This window comes from Lepidochelys kempii, chromosome 7 (assembly GCF_965140265.1).
Source record: "Lepidochelys kempii isolate rLepKem1 chromosome 7, rLepKem1.hap2, whole genome shotgun sequence".
Taxonomy (NCBI): domain Eukaryota; kingdom Metazoa; phylum Chordata; order Testudines; family Cheloniidae; genus Lepidochelys; species Lepidochelys kempii.
In genome coordinates this window covers 18988231-19009975 of record NC_133262.1, presented here as the reverse complement: position 1 = coordinate 19009975, position 21745 = coordinate 18988231, and the positions used below count along the sequence as shown (strand labels likewise).

Below are 21745 nucleotides of genomic sequence, written 5' to 3'. Positions count from 1 at the left end.
AGACTAACCAATTTATTTGAGCACAAGCTTTTGTGAGATACTGTAGCTCACGAAAGCTTATGCTCAAATAAATTAGTTAGTCTCTAAGGTGCCACTAGTACTCCTTTTCTTTTTGCGAATACAGACTAACACGGCTGCTACTCTGAAACCTGTCCAAGACAGGATACTACACTCAGATCTGACTGAATCTGGCAATTCCTCTGTTCCTGTGATTCAAATCCAGCTCTTTGGTGACCCATGTAAAATGCACTTGGCAAGTCTTAGTCTAGTTTCCACCAGCAGATAGGTCCAAATCATAAAAAATGCCATCACAACTAGCCCCGCTTATTGGCAGCCTTGGGATGGAAGAGTGAGTGGACCATGATGGTGACTAAACTAACCTGTCACACCCATAGAGGTCAGGGTCAAGGCACATGGGTGTGGAAGGGCAGGGGAAACTTGCCTTCCTGCTGCCCACACTGTACCTGTTCAGAAGGATTTCGGTTTCCGTGATAAAAATGTCTCGATGGACCAACACTTGAAACCTGCTAATTCTCACACAGCTTGAGGACACTAGACGATGAGAGAAGGAACACTGGTTGTTGGGACACTGGTCTTATCCCGGCCCCTTTGAGAGAATGATGGGATCTTTAACTGCCACCTGCTCAGCCAGAGATGGGGGTAGTGACCCCAATTTAATTTAACAGACTGATGAAAGATTTAAATATAAATATAGATATAAATAAATAAATGTACCTTTCTCCTCTCCTTGCCCACTCTGCCCCTGCAACAACAACAGAAAAGAAAAAGCAAATCCCACAGGGAAGGAAAGTTTATTTTAAAACATTTTTCAACAGCAGGTTCTGACGCAGAGTTTTCATACTATACGGAATGCATGTTTTAGCAATTCATTTTGAACTGTATCTTCTTTCTTCAAAACACAGTACATGTAGCAGCCAAATGGAATTTATGGAGATCTCTCAGTAACATGGATTATGGTTATTTAGCTATGCTGTATAAAATTTAACCAGACAGTTCCAGGCATAAAGATCTTTCCTTGAAAATATTTATGAACAGGCTAGTTAGTAAATAGAAAAACTTTAGAACAGTGAATGTTACGCACCTCACAGTACTGTGAATAGCTGGTGTCAATCAGAAAAGTAAAGGAGTACTAGTGGCACCTTAGAGACTAACCAATTTATTTGAGCATGAGCTTTCGTGAGCTACAGCTCACTTCATCGGATGCATTCAGTGGAAAATACAGTGGGGAGATTTATATACACACAGAACATGAAAAAATGGGTGTTATACACATTGTAAGGAGAGATGTGTATGATAACACCCATTTTTTCATGTTCTGTGTGTATATAAATCTCCTTACTGTATTTTCCACTGAATGCATCCGATGAAGTGAGCTGTAGCTCACGAAAGCTCATGCTCAAATAAATTGGTTAGTCTCTAAGGTGCCACTAGTACTCCTTTTCTTTTTGCAAATACAGACTAACAACGGCTGCTACTCTGAAAGCAATCAGAAAAGTGTAGTTACAAAAATGCCTCAAAAATAAAGATCAAGGTTGTTTTTTACATTAAGTGATGGCTTTATTCATAAAATACAATGTACATGATGGATTTTTTTTTTTAAAAAAAAGATCTGCTCTAAGAATGATCTTGGAAAAGGTCACTGGCCTGTGCTGTGTAAGAGGTCAGAGTAGATGATCACAATGGCCCCTTCTGGCCTTTGAACATATGAAACAATAAATGGGTTTATTCAAATTGTTAAATCACTAGTCACATTGGAAACTTTCAGAGTTTAAAATTCTAACGGTGATGTCTGCTGAGCAGGTTGAATGCACCTAGTTCATTGCTGAGTGACCCAAGTAAAATTCAAGAGAATGCGCCAGCATGTGTTAATACTGATTGGGCTTGAGTGGAACGTTAACTGGCGATCAGCAGCACTGCTGGGGAGATTTGGGACCAGGAGCAAATGACCAGTGGTGTACTGCTATTTTAACAGAAAATTACAAAGTATAACATCCCAAGAGATCCCAGAGTGCTTTGCAGGCATCATCTGCTACTACTGAAATGCACCAGCAAGCAGGTTGGTGTGGTAGTCTTTACAACTTCTCAGTCTGTGCTCCTCAAATAACCCCTGCTCCACACAGAGCTTAAAGCCATAATTAGGGCCCCCTTTATGCAGATACTGAACTTTAAGCACAAGAGTAGTCCCATTAACTTCCAGGAGTCTACTCAGGAGTTTAAAGTTAAAACAGATACATAGGTGCTTGCAAGACTGGAACCTAGAACTAGAATATCTCGACAGGAGAGGATAGAAACAGGATCTTACAAAAATATGATAGAATCCTCAAACAAGCTTAGCAAGGGTATAAATGGGATTCTGAAGGAAAAGATATAAACAGATAAAATATGTTCCCAAAGACTTGATATACCATTGAAAGTTTTAAGAACATTCTAGTCCCAGGGTTCTCTAAAAGTACATCCACTCAACAGAGCCCCACTTGAGTCCCTGTTTAGAATCCATTGATTCATTTCATTTTATGGTTTAGCCCTATCACAGTAGGTACCTGGACCTCCTAGGTGCATGCCATAAGAGAGGCAGCAAACTACCTCCTGTGGCCCTATGGACTTATAGGGTAGCCATATAGGGTAACCTCACCCTAAAGTAAAATTATTAGAAAAATACCAATTTCTTCCTTTGCTGGTAACCTGTAGTGACTGTCAAATTATCCCAAAGCCTATTTTTAGGAAGGGAACTAAGGGATACATTTTAAAAACTAGAATTGCAAGGGCAATGTAGGAACACAGAATGCAGTTATTGTACCTAGATTTGGTTATATCCTCAGGGTGAAGAGCTAGTCTTGTCATAAGTGCCAGGTGGTTTTTAATCACCAGGGCAGCCAAAACTTCCCAGCTTAGTTTTACATCCTGTCCAGAAATATTACTAATTGCATGATCCACTTAGATCCAGTTGCAGGAGGACTGAAACCTAAGTAAAACGCAGAAAATTAAACATTGCCTACAGGGAGAGCTTTGAGAAAAACACCACAGTTTGTGACCTGTGATAAAAACAGCAAAAGTTGACAACACTAGCAAGAAACAGACATTTAAGAAATATTTTATCTGGAAACTTCCCCAGAAACCTAAGAAAAATACTTTATATTAATAGAAAATACATCGTGAAGAGTTGCTATGGGTATCTCTATTAGTATTACATTATTATAAAATATTGATTTTGTAAAGCAACATTTTATGCAACCAACAATCCATATTTGGAGCTTTGTTACCTGACAATTTCCCTTGAAGACGCAGGAAAAAAACAGTGTTAATGAAATGAAAAAAGTAAATAAATTAATACAGCCAAAAAAGCTCAGTAATCTGCCCTTGGGTGCCATGTGGCATCAAATCTGCAGTATCCGAAACCTGCCACTAGATGGCCCTCAGACAGTTGTATCAGTACTGGCGGAAGTAGCTTCATTCTCGCTCCTCTGGCCGTTGCCGATGCCGTTGACGGAAGTTGTTTGGGACAGGTCCTGGCAGATTATAGTTGCTATTATTGTAGAAAAACTACGAGTCATTTTAACAACTGTTATGCTCTGAAATAAATACTCTTTGGTCTTCATCTAACCAGCGTAGTTATCACGGTTAGGAGGCTGGTTCAGATTCCCCCTTTCTGGGTCGTGATCAGGGATCTGGCCTGCCAGGACCTTCAGGAGTCACCTCATCAGCCCGCGCGCTCTTCCGCTCGCTCTCTCTCAGCGGCGCTGCCTCTCAGGGTGGCCGCCATTACCAACTGGTAAGTCCCGCGCCCGCCCGGATCCGTCGCCATCGGTGCCTGGGGGACCTGCTAGCCTGGCCCTGCAGTCTCCCGAGGCCCGTTGGCGGCCCCCTGCTTTAGCGCGCCGGGGTATTTCCCGGCGGGGGTGGATTATTGCGGCCGCGGAGCCGGGTTCGGGATCCAGGGAAAGGGGGGTTGGCGAGCTTGGGGCTGTGGGGGGGCCGCGCCGGGAGGGGCGAGTTCTGGGCTCCGCGGCCGAAGGGGTGGCCTCGCTCGCCGGCCCTGGGGGAAAGCAGGGAGTAGAGCAGGCGACCCCCCGGCGCTGGTGACCGGAGCTTTCTTCCTTCTCCCCGCTCTGGGCCAGACGGGGGAGGGGTGGACGGGGGCGGGGTTCTCTGAATTCTGGGGGCGCCGGGGCTGCAGCTTGGGGAAGCGGGGCATTGTCCCCCCCACCCCCGCAGGGGCTCCAGCGTCGCCTCGGCTGCGCGCCTGGAAACCCGGTAGCAAGAGAACTGCTTGGGGCGTGGGGGAGCGAGGCGTAATGGAAACCTACAAACCAGCACAAGGGCTTGGCTGTAGGATCCCCCCCAAATGCCCTCCTCCCTCTGAGTGGCAATTTACTCACACGAGTGACGGCCGCGCGGTCACTCATCTACTCTCTTTATACTACTGTGCTGAACATCCTAGCTGAGCATCGTTCACCGGTAGTCAACCAAGATCGCACTGGAAATCCCAATTTAAAGTGGTTGCATAAGCCTCTGTGTTGGCCAGTGGAAGTGGGAGCCTTGCTGTGGGTAAGGGAAAGCCCTTGAGGGTCAATGCTAGAGGGAGTTATTGCATTGCATAGGAGAAACCAAAAAGTTCTTCAGTGGACAACTCAAGTTGAAATAGCATCTGCTGAGGTGATGCTGAAGAGCTCTAGCTGGGATGGGGTGCAAGATTATATTTTCTTTTCTAGTTTGTATGGAATGGAGACTAGTACGTGCTGCAAGGATGGCTTTTTGACTCAGCAGTTTGGGCACAAATTGGAAGGAGTCCAGCAACAACCACAGAATTGGGAGGATGGGCAGGATCATTTGGGAATTAAGCTCCTAAAAACATCTTGTTGAAGGTCTATATGACATGACTTGCAAAGACATTTTATTCCCAAATAATTTTGACTTGTGTGAGCAAAATGGGACCTCCCCGGGACCGCATCTGGAGAGCTTTCAGTACTCTTCCAGCTTCGGAAGCAGGAGGGAGAACTACTGCAGAGGAATACCCATTCCATTACTAGCTTTGGAAGTGGCTAGTTAATGGAAGGCAATCTGCTACAGGTTTGGTTGAGATAACTTATTGCCATCTTGTTTTGTGTTCTTTCTTATCCCTGTTTTATCTATTTTAGACACCATGCCTGCCCTCCGACCCCTGGTGAAACCTAAGATCGTCAAGAAGAGAACCAAGAAGTTCATCCGCCATCAATCAGATCGCTATGTCAAGATCAAGGTATGCATCCCTCTGACCAAAAAAAAAATTGGAGTGTTTAAATCTTAAAGTCTGAGGCGTGATTATATTTAGGAGCTGTTATGAAGTAAAACATAAAAAGTACCTTTAATTATCAAGAATCAGAAATGTGGATTTTCTTTAATAACACTATGGTAGAGGTTCCTTGCAGATGTGCTTGTAATGTTGTAGGATGAGAAATGTTTGAATGAAAAAGACCACGTCCACCCTGAATCTTTGCATTTATTCTTCATGATTGTGCAATTGTATTCTTAAAACTTCCGTGCATTTCCCTAGCGCAACTGGCGTAAACCAAGAGGTATCGATAACCGAGCTCGCAGGAGGTTCAAGGGCCAAATCTTGATGCCCAACATTGGCTATGGTAGCAATAGAAAGACGAAACATATGCTGCCCACCGGATTCAAAAAGTTTTTGGTCCACAATGTCAAAGAACTTGAGGTGCTGATGATGAGTAACAAGTAAGTTGGGAAAGATCTCTTAACCTACCCTGGTATTCTGTGATGCAGGTTTACACTTCAGTTCTGTTGTAATTTTGTGATCAAAATCAAGGTTCTCAAGGGGCGGGGTGGGGAGCAGGAGTCCGGGCAGGTTGCAAGGGAGGGGAGAGATCTAGTGAAATAGTTAGAAACTGCTAGATTTTTAAGCCCGAGTGAGATGATCTGTTCTCTCTTCCTCCTGCCTTTGCCTCTTGCTGGAGCTACTCCCTCTTCTTGCCCATCTATACCATGCTTTGCTCCCAGGAAGCACCATGCCGTTATTCAGGGCCTTGGCTCATTGGGGCCTCAATCATGTTTGGAGGCCTTTGAACACTACTGACCTATGAATAAGAGGATGAACATGTAGTCCTGCTTGTCAAAGTATTTGACTCCTTGACATTTCTAAGTGGAACTTTACTGGAGCAGAATGTGGGAGGGGATGAAACTAAACTAGCCCTACCCCGCAACTGCTCTAACTACCCTTGTACAGCATTCCTGTCCCTCAGCAATATCAACTTGCTGACCAGCCTTCACCCTCCAACTCAAAACCAAGCCATGGTTTCTTGCTGTTCCTGTAATACCACAGTTCTTTTTCGAACACCAAAGGACTGTAAGATTTGACCATAAAGGATTTTGGGAATTGAGGTTAAAAATCAAGGTTGTATTTGAGTTTTGGGGTCCTAGGTGGAGAGAGGTTGAGAACACCTTGATTAAAAACAGAATCTTGGCTGTACCTGCCTTCTTGTTTCCCCTTCAATCATGTCCTCTTCCTGGGATGTTAAACATTCTATTTAAGTACAGTGCATCGTCTTCAGCCTTTAGGAGAAGATCATTTTATGATCAAACATTCAAAGGCTAGAAGTAATTTTGACCTTTGATTAAACAAACCCTAAACTCTGCTTTTTGTAGATTGATCTTATTCCTGTGAGACAGGTTTCCTGAGTAACTACATTATAGAACCATAAAAATGTAGGGTGGAGGGGCCCTGGAGAAGTCGTGTAGTCCTCACTAACTAGTGCTGAGCAGGACCAAGTATAGAGAAACCACTGTCAGGAAAGGCCTAGTTAATCTGTTCTTTAAAAATTCCAGTGATGGGGATACAACAACCTTCCTTTTAACTTATTTCAGTACTTAAACTTATTAACTGTAACGATAGCTAAGTATCATGATTTGGTTTTAATATCACATCAAAGTCAGGGTCTGCTTTGGCAATGTGCTGAATATTTCAATGTCTACAAACTGCTGCAGCAGCATCCTAGGAAATAGTACTAGGCAGATGGATTTACTTTCATTAACTTGACATTTAGGTGCTGGAAAGACAGTATTGATTTAGGAATCATGTGCTTGCATTTTTCTTAATATAATATTTGCTAAAAATTGCACAAGCAGAAGATCATAGGCATATGTACTAGCTAATAGAGGCTTTATAAAATGTCAAACTTAATTGTTTAAACAGTCACCTTTTACCCTTGTAAATGCATCTGACTTTTGTGTATTGTAGGAAACCTATTTGGTCCCTGGTATATTTTGAATTGCATTTTCTCACTACCGATTACATTTTGCTGTAACTAAACTGAGCTGGAATTATTGGTGGTAGGGCCTGAGTTGCAACTGGCATGAGTGGATGCAACTTAGCTGTTTTCATTGGATCTGTGCTGCCTTATTCCAGCAGTAACTTGACCCTAGGATGTTATAGGGATAATACAGAGAAATGGGATCAGGAGAAGAAAATGCAGTTGACATTTGAAGAAGAGAACTGTAGACAGTTCGGTAGCAGAGATGGGGAGTGTGTTGCTACTTGGGATCAGGAAGCTGGTACTAATATCATGTGATTTGACACACTGTCCTACTACAAGAGTTCATCTACTGCAGTAGACAGATGAGAAAGGAAACGAAGTGCAAGTGGAATGTTTGTGGGCTGTTAAACTTGTAGATTTTGCTAAAATACCAGCTTAAAACCTAAACTGATCTTTAATTAACATGGTGTTTCAGAATTTAGATTTAATGTTTACATTCAAATTTAAGCCTATTTAGTCCTAGTTATAAATAGTCCAGAAGAATGTTGCAGAGGAGTGTCTCACAAGAGGCACTGTGTACACTTTAAGCTGTTTATTTCTAACTGCCTAAATCATTAATTCTCATTGGACACCAATTAATGCTATATTTGGTTCTTCAAATATTTATTTTTACTTAGAGCTGCTTGCTTGTTCTTTCCCAACAGAATGCATGCACACTTAACTCAATGTTTCCATTCTTGTGTTGCTTAAAGGGGGAGATCTTTTTTCCTAGACTGTGAATTGAATATTGGCCTGCTTTATGCTGCTGAAATATTGATTCTCTATCCATATTTTAATAGGTCTTATTGTGCAGAGATTGCTCACAATGTTTCCTCCAAGAACCGCAAGGTAATTGTAGAGCGAGCAGCTCAGCTTGCTATCAAGATCACCAATCCAAATGCCAGACTGCGCAGTGAGGAAAATGAATAAATGGGCTCCTCCTTTGTGTAACTGTATTTAATAAAATACAAAAATCCACAATGTGGTGGTGTGTGTTGAATGGTTGTATTAAGTCTTTATCAGACCAGATATCAATAAAGCTGATCTCCCTATAAAATACTAGTGAAAAAGTGAGATTAAAGGCAGACTGAGTGTGTCAGTTTTCCCTTGGTGCTGTTCTTAAAAAGATGGAGGGAAGGAACTGCACTATAACTATGGTGTGAAGTTGCACTGGTACTGAATTAGTCTTTTTCATAGTGTAAGTGTAGAAAGCTTATTGACTTCAAAATGAGGCTGCTAATGTGGGGGGAGGGGCTACTATACTCAGTACTGTTACACTTTGGCTAGAGCATTTCTAAACTGCCAGTTCACTTCCTGTTCCATGGGGGGTGGAGAAACTATGCTGAGCATGTTGAATTTAAATACAGTAAGAAGCTGAAAAGGGAATGGGAGCACAGCACCCCTTGAATTGCCCCACTGCTCCTTCTGTTAAGGAACACTAATATTCCAGGAAGTATAGTAGTACACCATGCTGTATGGTTAAGACTAGTATAAATATTCCTGATTTGGGCACTTGCCTGCAATCTTAGCAAGTTCTTGTAGTTAAGAAGTTTGGAAGTATGCATTCAAAAAAGTGTATAGCTTTTTTTTTTTTAAATTGAGTGATGCTGCAACTCTATACTGTGTATAGATGACTTGCATCCATTAACAGGTATTATTCTTTGCTAGTAGAGTGAATACACCTAATGCTTTAGAGCAAAGTAAAGATTCTGCTCTAACTACAAGATGGGATACCTGCACCTGAAGCTTGCAGTGTTGGAGCATAGCATCTGGAATGCAATCTTCAGAGAATTATTTCCTCTTCCTGAATGTAGGGGACATCACTCATTTTGCGTTTACTTAATAATAGTAAAGGAATAAGCCTTTTTAATGGTCTTCTGAAATGTCACCTGAATACATATCCCTACACTAGTTTGAGGGGCAGGGACTAAGAGCAGCATAGCTAAAATGCTGTGGTTGACTAAATGTGTTTTACTTCTATTAAATATTGAAGTAGAGGAGCAGATACAGCTTCAAAAATACATCTTTATTTTCCTAGGATGCCACTTGTACCAAGTGGAAAGGTCTCACTCTGCACTGTGAATAGGACAGTTAAAATGTTTCACACTAACCACTCGGTCAAAAACAGGAAATGAAAGATTACAAATCCATGGCTGCAAGAAGTATTATGGCTTCATTCTCTGGTTTGCCATTACTCCATCTGTTATTCCTGTTACAGAATTTTCCCTGTGCAGGGCAGGATTTGAGCAAGACAACTAATGACAATAAGTTCTTGTATGGTGTGCAAAAGAGCTAATTTACATTCATGCAACTTCATAGTTGCCCTATACTATTTCACTAGATATCTGATACCAGAATACTGAAGGCAGGTCTCTTCTACAGCAGTATGCTGTATTTCTTCAGTTCTACTGACTATAATTCGGAATACATCAATGCTTTGGTGTCTGACAGTCACAGCCAAGAGTCTAGTTACCCAGTGGAACGCTGCTGGTAACTTAATGCAGGAAAAGACTGGTGCATATATAAAAATTAAATACTTTTTGTGGAAAATTTAAAACATGCCATTCTATTTTGGAAGACTTTTGTTACTTTGTACAGTACAAAGTTCTTGCTTTGCCTTTTGCTGCCATAAATTAGAATATCAATAAAATAGAATTTAGCTACAATGAAAACCTGTAAAGCTTGAAAGATAAATTCTGCTCAAGTGCAGTTTATAGTAAACACAGTTAATATCTTAGTGTAGGGTATCTTTCAATTTTGAAAAACAGGGCAGGGGTACTGCCACTTAACTCGTTCTGAGTTTCAGGACATTTGCTCTTAAATTTTTAACTAATGTTGTCTAGTGAAAAGGATAGACCTTCTGCAGACAAGTTATTTTGGATAGAAATGCATGTGTAATGGCAAAAAATGAAAACTAAATTGCCTTTAAACTACTGTCCTTATTCAAAATGATAGTGCAAGAAGTCCTACAACAGGGGGAAACTTCCAAGAGACAGTTTCTATTTTTTTAGTAAAGAATTGTAATAAGTGTAGATAGCCTCACTTAAGCCCTTTAATAACATGCTGAATAATTTAATACTTGTTTTTCACTCCCTTTGCAGCACACAGCCCTTTTAACCTTAGTCTCATTGCCAACTTATAATTTAATCAGAAGTCTGACTCTTGTAGCTGAACTAGCTGTCATTTTCTTAAAACACATCACCTTTTTTTTAAGCTAGGCCAGCTTTGAGACATTCTTCTTCCTGCCTATGCAGCATCTGTTTCAATTCTTGTTGTGGGGGGAGGAGAGTGATATGGGAAAGGATACAGAGGACTTTAATTCATATCCATTGATTCTGTGGTAGGTAATGAAGCTGAATCCTTCTGAATGCTTTCATAGAGTGAAGCCATTTCAGGATTGGCTCTGATTTGAGAAGCAAATTCAGCCATCACTGGACTTTTCTCTACTTCAGGGATGGTTAGTAGAGCAGCTACTGCCCTCATCGCTGACCGTTTCAGTTCATCCTGCTTTTCAAATTCCTGTTTCACCGAACCAGCTTTTACCTAAAAAATTTAAAACACTGCCCTTAAATGGGGTCTGGAAAAGGATGAACATACACACGAGGACTGTACACAGTCAAAGTGAGAGACAGGTGGGATATTTTCTAACTGGAGAGGAATTCATGGTGTTTTTCAAAAGCAATCCATGTGGACATAACTGATTTGAGAGAGATCAGAATTAAACTGACAATGAGCATTGTTGAAAATGCCCACAGTAGTTGTACTTTATCATTATGATTATGAACGTGTATTCACAAAAGGCTATTTCTGCCTTGATACCTACACACCTCCATTAGCAAGTGCTATATAGATACATCAGTTTAAGTTACACATCTAAAATAATAAATTCTAGGTACAGTACAATACACCTGGACAAACTAATCAACAAAACTAAATTTCCTATTGGCAGCCCATGTGACTAGGTATTCGTGACCTCAATTATAATTGCTCCACCTATATGTGAAGTTAATACTATTACATGAAATCTAGTAGCTGTGGTTACTGTTTCACTGCTTGGTTTTAATGTTTCTTCACCGTAAAGTCTATAGTTAGGTAAAAAGGGCAACTAAACATCACTCTGCTATATGCATGCTGAATACTTTCCTGAAAATAAATTTGCTCTATATTAGTTCTTTTTACACCTGCAAAGCCAACACAGTTATGGGAGAGGGAGCGGGATTCTATTGTGGCTTGCACATCAGCAGAGCTGTTAGAGTTCCTATTGTAGAATAGGAGTTACGGTTTGCAACATGCAAGTTGAAAGGACCAGAGTGACTTTGCAGGGATGGCGGTTTGAAAACCCATCCTTTTATTTAATAACTGAGCAAGTCTGATCTAGAAAATATTTCAAAGCCCATAAACATGGAACATCACATTATTTTTAGTCATTTTTTAAAGAGCAGAACCACAATTGAAGTCTCAAAACTAAAGTGATCTTGAGTGCTATTTACTGCAAGTATGGAAATAAGCAAACTGTGATTTAAGTAGGTTGAACTTAACCTCAAGACCACAGTACAATTTATTATTTTAAATATTTTCTGCAAAGTTCTAGTTTTTAAGAACTTCTGACAAATTCTATTCCATAACAAATATTTTAGATATTGCATGCCCCAAATTGGCTCATTTTCAGCAAGTTCTGACAAATGGTCTAAGGCACCATACCTTTCAGAAACATTTAATTCTTGTTTTATTACAAATGTGAAATTCTTGCTTTTACCAGGTATTAAGACCCAGACTACAGTGCCAAAGCAATGGTGCTGTAGACTTTCGAGATCTTGGAAAATCTCTATTGCACACACAAGCATAGTACTGACTTTTTTCCAAAATTGCAGACACTCAACATATCTGATAACTGAAGCTTTCATTTAATCTTACCTTAGTAGAACAGGTTGCCCGCAGGGGTTCAATCAATCGCTCTAGCCTTTGTAGAACTGCATTAGGACACAGCGTGGACAGTCGAGCCAGCATGATGAAAGTCAACATCTAGAGGATTTTTTTAAAAGGTTGATTTAAAATTTCTCAGATCCCCATCGAACCCAGAACCCTTCTATCGAGTCCCCATGTACTCTACTGCAACAATTTCAGGCAGAAATCACTGCATCACGTTGCATTGTTCTCTGTTGGACAGTTTTCTTTGCACTCATAAGGGGTATGTCTTTTAGACAAAAGAAAGGCTTCGATTCTAGAAAATAAGTATGCATCAAATTCCAAAGCATTACAGAATACACAGGGCCCTTCTGAGTATTTAAAAACAGAGGTCAAATCCTGCAACCCTTAAGACTTCTCTCATGCAAAATCTTTTTACATCAGTGGGTGTTTTGCCCCACTGAGTACTACAGGATCTGTCCCTCAGCAGAAGTCAAATTTGAAGGGGGCCAGAGGGAAAAGATAGTCGTACTCTTACACACTTTGCCTATAAGAGATACCAGTGATAGTAAATTGAGAGTAGACCAGCCCTAAAAGAATAACAGAAGGATCAAAAACTGTTCAGATGTTCATATGTACGGCTTGAACTACATATCGTTCAAATGGTAAAACTAATGAGGACAGAGCTGTTTACATAAGCGTAGCTTATTTCTAAAAAGCTGTACCAGTCTGAACATTTTATTCTAGTACAATTGCATCCACACAAAATTCACAGATTTCAAAGCAGGAAGGGACCACTGTGATCATCTACTCTGACTTCCTGTATAACATAGACCATAGAACTTACCCAAAATAATTCCTAAAGTGTATCTTTTAGAAAAGACATACAATTTGGATTTAAAATGGTCATTGATAGAGAATCCACCACAACCCTGGGTAAATTGTTCCAATGGTTACTCTCATTGTTAAAAATGTATGCCTTATTTCTAGTCTGAATTTGTCTAGCTTCAACTTTCAGCCACTGGATCGCATTATACACCTCTATCCCGATATATCATGGTGCTCGGGAGACAAAAAAAAAAAAAATCTCACCGCATTATAGGTGAGACCGCTTTATATCGAACTTGCTTTGGCTCCCCTGTTCCTTGTTCCCTGACTGCCCCCTCCAGAGACCCCCATCCCTAATCACCCCAGTACTCCACCACCCTGCTCCCTGTCCCCTGACTGCGCCAACCCCTATCCACACCCCCCATCCCCTGACAGACACTCACTGGCAATGGCGGAAAGCGGAGCAACGTAGCCCCAGCCCACTCCACTCCGTCACCTCCCAGCCGCAGCCCTCAGCTTCCTGCCACTGGTGAGTGCGGGGAGGTTGGGGAAAGGACGCCCCCCACACGTGGCTGGAAGTGGAGTGCCGTGACTGGGAGCTGACGGAGTGGAGCGGGCTGGGGCTGGGTTGCTCCGCTGCCAGTGAGTGGTGGTGGTAGAGGGAATCCCTTCCCCCAAGCCCTCTCCCCCGAGCGAGACGGCTGGGGCCGGGCGAGGGAAGCGGAGCGGGCTACTCCCGGCCCCCCACTACTCCCCCGGGCTACTCTGGGACTGCAGGGCTCCCAAATGTGCCCTCCCACAGCTCCTGCCTCCCAGACCCTGGAGGGGAAGGGGGAAGAGCCCCTGGACACCCTTAACATGCTGCTCAGAGCAGCGTGTTGGAGCTTTACTACGCTGTATGCGAACCCGCATTATATTAGGATAAAGGTGTACTTTTCTAGATTGAAGAGTCCATTATCAAATATTTGTTCCCCATGTAGGTACTTATAGACTGTAATCAAGTCACCCATTAACCCTCTCTTTGTTAAACTAAATAGATTGAACTCCTTGAGTCTGTATCACTATAGGCATGTTTTCTAATCTTTTAATCATTCTCGTGGCTCTTCTCTGAACCATGTCCAATTTTTCAGCATCCTTCCTGAACTGTGAGTGCCAGAACAGAACACAGTATTTCAGCAGCTGGTCACACCAGTGACAAATACAGAGATAAAACAACCTCTCTACTCCTACTCAAGATTCCCGTTTATGTATCCAAGGATCACATTAGCTCTTTTAGCAACAGCTTCACACTTGCAGCTCACGTTCAGCTGATCTACCATGACCTCCAAATCTTTTACTGAGTCACTGCTTCCCAAGATAGGGTCTTCCACCCTATAAGTAAGGCCCACATTCTTTGTCCCTAGGTGTATACATTTAACCGTATTAAAAATACATGTTGTTTGCTTGTGTCTAGTTTACCAAGCAATCCAGATCACTCTGAATCAGTGACCTATCCTCTTCATTATTTACCGCTCCTTCGAATGTCATCTGCAAACTTCATCAGTGATAATTTTAGGTTTTCTCTCAGGTCACTGATAAAAATGTTAAGTAGAGTAGGGCCAAGAACAGACCCCTCTGGGACCTCCCACTGGAAACAAACCCACTCGCCAATTCCCTGTTTACAGTAAGATTTTAAGACCTATCAGTCCATTTAATTTGAGCCAGGCCCATAATTACCCAGGTCATCTTGTTTACCCTTTTGAAAAATTGGAACAACATTAGTATTTTTTCCAGTCTTCTGGAACTTCCCCAGTGTTCCAAGGCTTATTGAAAATCAACATTACCATCCAGTGAGCTCCACAGCCAGCTCTTTAAAACTCTTTACAAGTTATCTGGGCCTGCTGATTTCAAAATGTCTGACTTTAGAAGCTGCTGTTTAACATCCTCCAGAGATACTAGAGGAAGAGAGCGTCACCATCGTATGATGAGGCAATCTGTTTTTTCCCCCTCAGATACAGAACAGAAATATTTATTAAACACTTCTGTCTTTTCTGCAATATTATTGAGAACTATCATTTCCGCCTAGTAATGGACCAGTACTATTGTCAGAATTATTTTTGTTCCTCATATACTTAAAATACTCTCTCTTATGGTCCTTAATTCTGCTGGCAATAGATTTCTCCTGCCCCTTTGCTTCCCTTATACATTTTCTACAATTCCTAGCTTCTGATTTATATGCATTACTATCAAATTCCCCTTTCTTCCATTTGTTATATATTATATTTCATAGCTGCTTTCACTTCCCCTCTAAACCAGATCAGTTTTTTAAACCAATATGGCCTTCCTTGAGTGTGGCACGTCACACCTTTCAGAGCACATTGTTTCAGGTTTTGCAAACTGATGCAGACATCAGTACATCGGTTACATGTGAGTTATGTTTTCAAGGCCAGTGCAGCAACCGTAACAACTAGTAACTTTTTAAAAAAATAAATAAATAAGAGTAAGCCTAAATACTAGAGAACAAAAAGGCAGCATAAAAAAGGTGCCGGGTGCTGCAGCACCACACATTGACACAATCTGAGCCCTGGCCTTCACTGTAGTAAATACGATCAAAACCAGTTACTTCCACTACTCTTGACCAGATAAGGAGAGGAAGTTACCCTAATGTCATAATGATCCTTAAGTCCATCCTCCACGTGGTTCAAGTATTCATAGATGTCCAGTCGGTCAAGGCAGCTTTCCAACAGTGAGTACATGCACTCAAAGGCAGCTTTCCTTACATCAAGGCCATCATCCACTGTGTGCTTGAATGGCCCCATTTCTACCTTAAAAGGAAAAAATGATACACCTGGTCACGCTGTCAGTGGGGAAGGCTCCCCGCTGCCACATCTGGGCGACCAACTTAATGCCTAATACATGTTCTTCTCCGACCCACCTACGCCCCCGGGGTTCCACCCAACTATTTGCTAATGAGAGCATCGCAGCATATTCATGTCCATTCCATGTTGACCAAGACATTGACATGCAGAAGTCATGAAGCAGCAGCACTAGTAACATACCTCCCGTATCAGTTCCCTTCTGATCTTAGTTTCATTGTATAAGTGGGGTAGGATAGTGTTCAGCATGTCTCGGATTAAAGAAGGCTTATTGTGAGCAGCAGAATTAAACATGGCTAAAGCAACACGTCGAACATTCAAGTCAGGATCCTGAAGAGTCTTTAAGAAGTCACCTGCAGGACAATAGCATAAAATTTGTTTGACAGCATTAAATGCAATGTTTTTGTAGTTCTTCAAGATCTACCTACAGCTGATCCTCAGAGTAACATAAGATATTTGAAGGAGCCAGGATATGAAGAAATCTTATACACAATGATTAAAAGCAACTCTAGAAGCAAAGCCTATACAGAGTGATGCATTTAGATCTATTTTCCCTTCCTTTTTTTGGGATAGGATTTAAACTATTTGAGGCAACAGGTTACATTAGGGGTACAGAAATACCAGTGTGATGCAAGCCACCAGTGACTTCATCTGAGAGTCCAAGTAGAAACCTTAGTATTTTTAGAAGGAGTTTCTTTTCAATGCTCAGCCTAGACGTCTCGGAAGCAGAGTTTTTGCAGTTTCTCTTTAATAGCTCTGAGATACAGGGATCTGGGTGTCCAACCTAAGAAATATTTTACAAGACATTTGTCTGAAGCCAGAATCACTAAATTCTCCACTAAATTCATGAGTGACACACATACCTGAAGGAGGAAGACCAGAACATTTACTAACACTCACTCTGCAACCTCAGCATGGAACTCTAGATCTTTTTCCATCTAATTTAACCCCAGAGAAATGTAGTCTCAAATCAATTTGAAAAAAATCTTACTTGCAATACAAAATAGGACAGTTGTAGGGCCATTGATAGTGTACCAGACCTCATGCGTAGAGCTCACAAGATTTCTATAGGAATTGAAACTCACCTATGCAACCTTTAAGAAGTACGTCAATAGGCTGTGGCTGATCAGAAATTGTGAATTTGATTGCAGTTACTACAGTACTTCGTGCATGCGGGGAACCTGCAACAAAGAGGGAACATAAAAAAAATGGTGTATACATTTACACAGTATGCTCTTTACTAGGGCTGTCGATTAATTGCAGTTAACTCACAACAATTAATCGTGATTTTAAAAAATCATGATTAATCAGACTTTTAATCATACTGTTAAACAATAGAATACCAATTGAAATTTAATATTTTTGAATGTTTTTCTACATTTTCAAATATATTGATTTCAATTACAATAGTACACAAAGACAGTGCTCACTTTATATTGTTATTTTTTATTACAAATATTTGCATTGTAAAAATGGCAAACAAAAGAAATAGTATTTTTTCAGTTCACCTCAATCAAGTCCTGCAGTGCAATCTCTTTATTGTGAAAGTGCAACTTAAAAGTGTAGATGTTTTTGTTATATAACTTCATTCAAAAACAAAATAATGTGAAGCTTTAGAGCCTACAAGTCCATTCAGTCCTACGTCTTGTTCAGCCAATCTCTAAGACAAACAAGTTTGTCTACATTTATGAGAGATAATGCTGCCGGCTTCATATTTACAATGTCACCTAAAAGTGAGATGAGACGTTCGCATGGCACTTTTGTAACTTGCATTCCAAGGTATTTACGTGCCAGATATGCTAAACATTCATATGCCCCTTCATGCTTCAGCCACCACTCCATGCTGATGATGCTTGTTAAAAAAATAATGCATTAATTAAATTTGTGGCTGAGCTCCTTGCGGGAGAATTGTATGTCTCCTGCTCTGTTCTACCTGCATTCTGCCATATATTTCATGTTATAGCAGTCTCGGATGATGACCCAGCATTTTCGTTTTAAGAACGCTTTCACTGCAGATTTGACAAAACGCAAAGAAGGTACCAGTGTGAGATTTCTAAAGATAGCTACAGCACTCGACCCAAGGTTTAAGAATCCGAAGTGCCTTCCAAAATCTGAGAGGGACGAGGTGTGGAGCATGCTTTCAGAAGTCTTAAAAGAGCAACACTTTGATGGGAAAACTACAGAACCCGAACCACCAAAAAAGAAAATCAACCTTCTGTTTGTGGCATCTGACTCAGATGATGAGAATTAACATGTGTCAGTCTGCACTGCTTTGGATGGTTACCAGGCAGAACCCGTTATCAGCATGGAGGCATGTCCTCTGGAATGGCAGATGAAGCATGAAGGGACATATGAATCTTTAGTGCATCTGGCACAAATATCTTGCAATGTTGGCTACAACAGTACCATGCAAATGCCTGTTCTCAGGCGATATTGTGAACAAGAAGCAGGAAGCATTCTCTCCTGCAAATGTTAACAAACGTGTTTGTCTGAGTGATTGGCTGAACAAGAAGTAGGACTGAATGGACTTGTTGACTCTAAAATTTTACATTGTTTTATTTTTGAATGCAGTTTTTTTGGTACTTAATTCTACATTTGTAAGTTCAACTTTCATGATAAAGAAATTGCACTACAGTACTTGTATTAGGTGAACTGAAAAATACCATTACAGTACTTTTGTTTTTCTACAGTGCAAAAATTTGTAATCAAAAATAAATATAAAGTGAGCACTGTACACTTTGTATTCTGTGTTGTAAGGGAAATCAATATATTTAAATATGTAGAAAATATCGAAAACTATTTCTATAAATGGTATTCTATTATTATTTAATCGCACAATTAATTTTTTTAATTGCTTGACAGCCCTACTCTTTACATGTGTTTGGGTTAGAAAATATGCTGCTCAATGGAAATGTAAGAAAGATTATTTTTGTACAAGAGCTAAAGGAATAGAGAATGCCATATTGGATCAGATCACATCACATCACATGTCCAAATCTGGCCTCCAAAGCATTCTCTTGTCACGCAGCCCTCCTATTCTTGTAGCATCCTTATTAATACCATGCACCACACAACTCTGCACTTCTTCAGAAACACTTCTTTTGGTTAATCTTTGGCTGATCTTCTCTCCAGCCTGGCTTTGCTCCCTCCAGCTACAGCTATACTACATTAAGATATTAAAAGATAGGACTGTAGAAGATGTTTACGCAGCGAACAAAAACATTTCCCTAGGCCTTTTACCATTCTAATCCTTGTCCTTCCCATTACCTGATGACAGCTGCTTTTTCAGCCTGGGCAGCAGCTGGGACGGATTCACTAGGGCCAGTTTCCCCAAGCATTCGGCAACCACATTTCGTGTCCCCTCCTCTGTGCACTCGCAATGGTTGAAAAGCAGAGCCCAAATATCTTCCACATAAGGTTTGAGGCCATCTGCTGGGGAGGAGCTGATGACTTCTTTTAGAGAATGGAGTAGTAAGTATTGTCTCTTGGGCTGACTTCCAATTTCCTTCAGCATAAAGGGAAGATATTCCTTAAGATTTCCAGCACTGATGTTCCCCAGAGCATAGGAAGCTGCTGATTTCACCTCTTCGCTGGGAGAGGCAAATGCTTCCAGTATTACTGTTTTGAGCTCCTTCTGAGCACTTAGGTTCATGGTGCGACCCATCTCTGCCAGCGAAAGGAAGGCTAGCATTTTAACAGCAGCACTGGACTTGGGGTTCTTCACATCTTGAATAAACTGGCTTGCTACCCTGGTGGCTTCTTTTGGGCATGCTGATGAAAGGGCTGCCACACACTTTGCTACAGAGTAATAGGCTTGTTTATGTAGGGTCACAGATGCCCCACCAGGACTTGAGTGTATGGGGCTTGTTAGCTGTTTCATCAGCTCTGCATAACCCATGTTAGCAGTCTTTGTTATAACCAAAGCTTGAAAGAAGTCTATTATGGCATTCAGTGCTCCTCCTTGTAGCAAAGGGGAGTGGACAAGCTGAAAGAGTTCAGAAAGAACTGAACCACTTATCTTGGATAAGGAAGATGGATAAACCTTAGCTAAGGTAGTAAGGAACACGATAGCCACCTGAGAAACATGCAAATCATTCTCACTAATTAAAGCAGGAAGCTCTGTCAGCACAGACTCAACCATGGCAGGCTTGAGGCTATCGCTGTAGTTCTTAATTAATATGTCCAGAGCTGTCAGAGTACTCAGTTTCAAGGCACGTTGATTCTTTCGCAAGAAGGAAGCTAAAATGGGGAATCCTTCCCCTAGAATAGGTCTTAAGTCTATCTTCAGTGGAGAACTAGCAATTAAGGTTAATGCTTTGACTGTTGTTAGTCTGGTTATTTCATTTTTGAGCCTTTCTAGAAAAATCTTCAAAGTTGGCGGGAGATCACCACTTAAATGGTCTCCAAGATTGCAGACGATCTGTCCCATGCAAGAAATAGCCCGTTCTTTCACCTCCTGATCAATATCAGCAGCTTTCAGTCTCTTCAGAGTACCAGAAAAAAGGTCTTTCACAAACGGCTTGACATCAAATGTACAAGATTTGTCCAAGGGCCGAATAACTTTCACAAGCTGCTGAGTGACCAGCAAAGCTTCTGATGTGATCTTATAAAAGGGGTCCCCAATACAGGACACAACTGGAGGTAGCAGTGCCTTAATATGGGGATGAAATACTTCTGGCTGGTGATTGCAGAGAAGAACATGAAGGAAAGACAGTGTATCAATCCTCATGTTGGAGGAGCTGGATTTATCGGCCAAGGAGAAAATAATACCTGTTCAGGGGAGACATTAACATATATTATCTTATTTCTTCAAATGATTTCCACAAAGATTAAAAAACAAAATTCTAAAATCGTTGGATACAAATCCAAATAATTTCCTTTGCTCCACCCCACTGAGGTCATGTCTACACTAGGAGTGCTTCCCCAATACAGGAATCCCAATATACTATATTGACAAAGCATTATTACTGTAGATGCAGTTATACCAGCAAAGCTATGCTTTGTACCAGTATAGTAAAGCCACCCCCGACAAGAAAAACAATCTGTACTGGTAGAAGCATAGCGAGGTCAGTAAGGGATTATACCTCATCACACCCCTGACCAACAGAGTTCTGCTGGCAAAAGCTCCTAGTGTAGCCATAACTGGATATACCCGCATTCTCGCAGTAGCTGTTTATGTTTTCAGCCAAGTGGCAAGTCAGAATATAGCCAGGCCATGTGGCTGCACTGGAGAGCTACAAAAGTATTTTACAAGCACTTTAACTGGATAGCTATAAAACCACCTGTCAGTATTTGTAGGGTGATCTGGGGAGGAATTATTTAGTGTGGTACACAGCGTTATAACTAGAAGTAATAAGATTAAATTAAGAAAATGGAAAATCTAGGCTGAACACCAGGAACTCCTGCCAGTGAGACATCTAGCTGTGGAAAGTCTCAAAGAAAAGAGTGGAAGCTCAACTGCTTGGGTTTTGCAAATTAGACTGGACAAAAATATTAGAAAAATGTACTTTAGAGAATAATCCTGCATTGGCAGGGAGATAGACTGGATGCACTAATGGGTCTTTTCCATATCTAACTTCTATGATATAGTCTGAAAATTGTTTTTCAGATGAGCCATTAGTAAGGTATTTCTAAGACTCCCACTCGCCACCCCCAATGCAATTTATTGTTCATATTTTCTGTTGTTTCTTGTAAACATACAGGAATTGAAGGTCATGGGATGCTCAGGGCCAGGGGATATTGAAAAGGCAGTTTCCCCATACATTTACAGTAAGGACAAGCCCAAGGTCTTGGAGGGCCTCAGTGTTATGAATATGTCAACATTCTTGGATGTGCACCCTTCACTAATTT

At 41.1% G+C, this 21745-nt stretch overlaps 2 protein-coding genes and 1 non-coding gene across 8 annotated transcripts in view; 2 read left to right on the top strand and 1 right to left on the bottom strand.

Annotated features, from left to right (window-relative positions):
* Positions 1-3100: 3100 nt before the first annotated feature.
* Positions 3101-21745, bottom strand: part of LOC140914124 (cullin-associated NEDD8-dissociated protein 1-like) — a 42551-nt gene continuing 23906 nt past the window's right edge. For 4 of the 6 annotated variants that reach the window (XM_073351245.1, XM_073351242.1, XM_073351244.1 and 1 more), the window contains 6 exons: positions 19163-20665; positions 16981-17076; positions 16079-16248; positions 15680-15844; positions 12222-12329; positions 9315-10850 (listed from right to left, as the gene is read on the bottom strand). In XM_073351245.1, the coding sequence (XP_073207346.1) occupies positions 10623-10850; positions 12222-12329; positions 15680-15844; positions 16079-16248; positions 16981-17076; positions 19163-20665 (2270 nt within the window). In that variant the 3' untranslated portion in view covers positions 9315-10622. Of the gene's footprint in view, positions 10851-12221; positions 12330-15679; positions 15845-16078; positions 16249-16980; positions 17077-19162; positions 20666-21745 lie in introns of all 6 variants that reach the window. The other 2 variants (XM_073351241.1, XM_073351246.1) reach the window with 2 other exon arrangements.
* RPL32 (ribosomal protein L32) lies at positions 3682-8288 on the top strand. The gene is made up of 4 exons (XM_073351248.1): positions 3682-3790; positions 5157-5257; positions 5552-5733; positions 8108-8288. Exons 2-4 carry the CDS (start codon positions 5162-5164, stop codon positions 8235-8237), a joined length of 408 nt encoding a protein of 135 aa, XP_073207349.1. The 5' UTR covers positions 3682-3790; positions 5157-5161; the 3' UTR covers positions 8238-8288.
* On the top strand, positions 4951-5090 carry LOC140915430 (small nucleolar RNA SNORA7). Its single transcript, XR_012160167.1, has one exon. It is a non-coding gene; the product is annotated as a small nucleolar RNA SNORA7 (small nucleolar RNA).

Coding starts and splice junctions, on each gene's coding strand:
- RPL32 (XM_073351248.1), top strand. CDS start 5,162: ATGCCTGCCCTCCGACCCCTGGTGAAACCTAAGATCGTCAAGAAGAGA. Junction 5,258..5,551: donor ATCGCTATGTCAAGATCAAG/GTATGCATCCCT, acceptor GCATTTCCCTAG/CGCAACTGGCGTAAACCAAG. Junction 5,734..8,107: donor GTGCTGATGATGAGTAACAA/GTAAGTTGGGAA, acceptor ATATTTTAATAG/GTCTTATTGTGCAGAGATTG.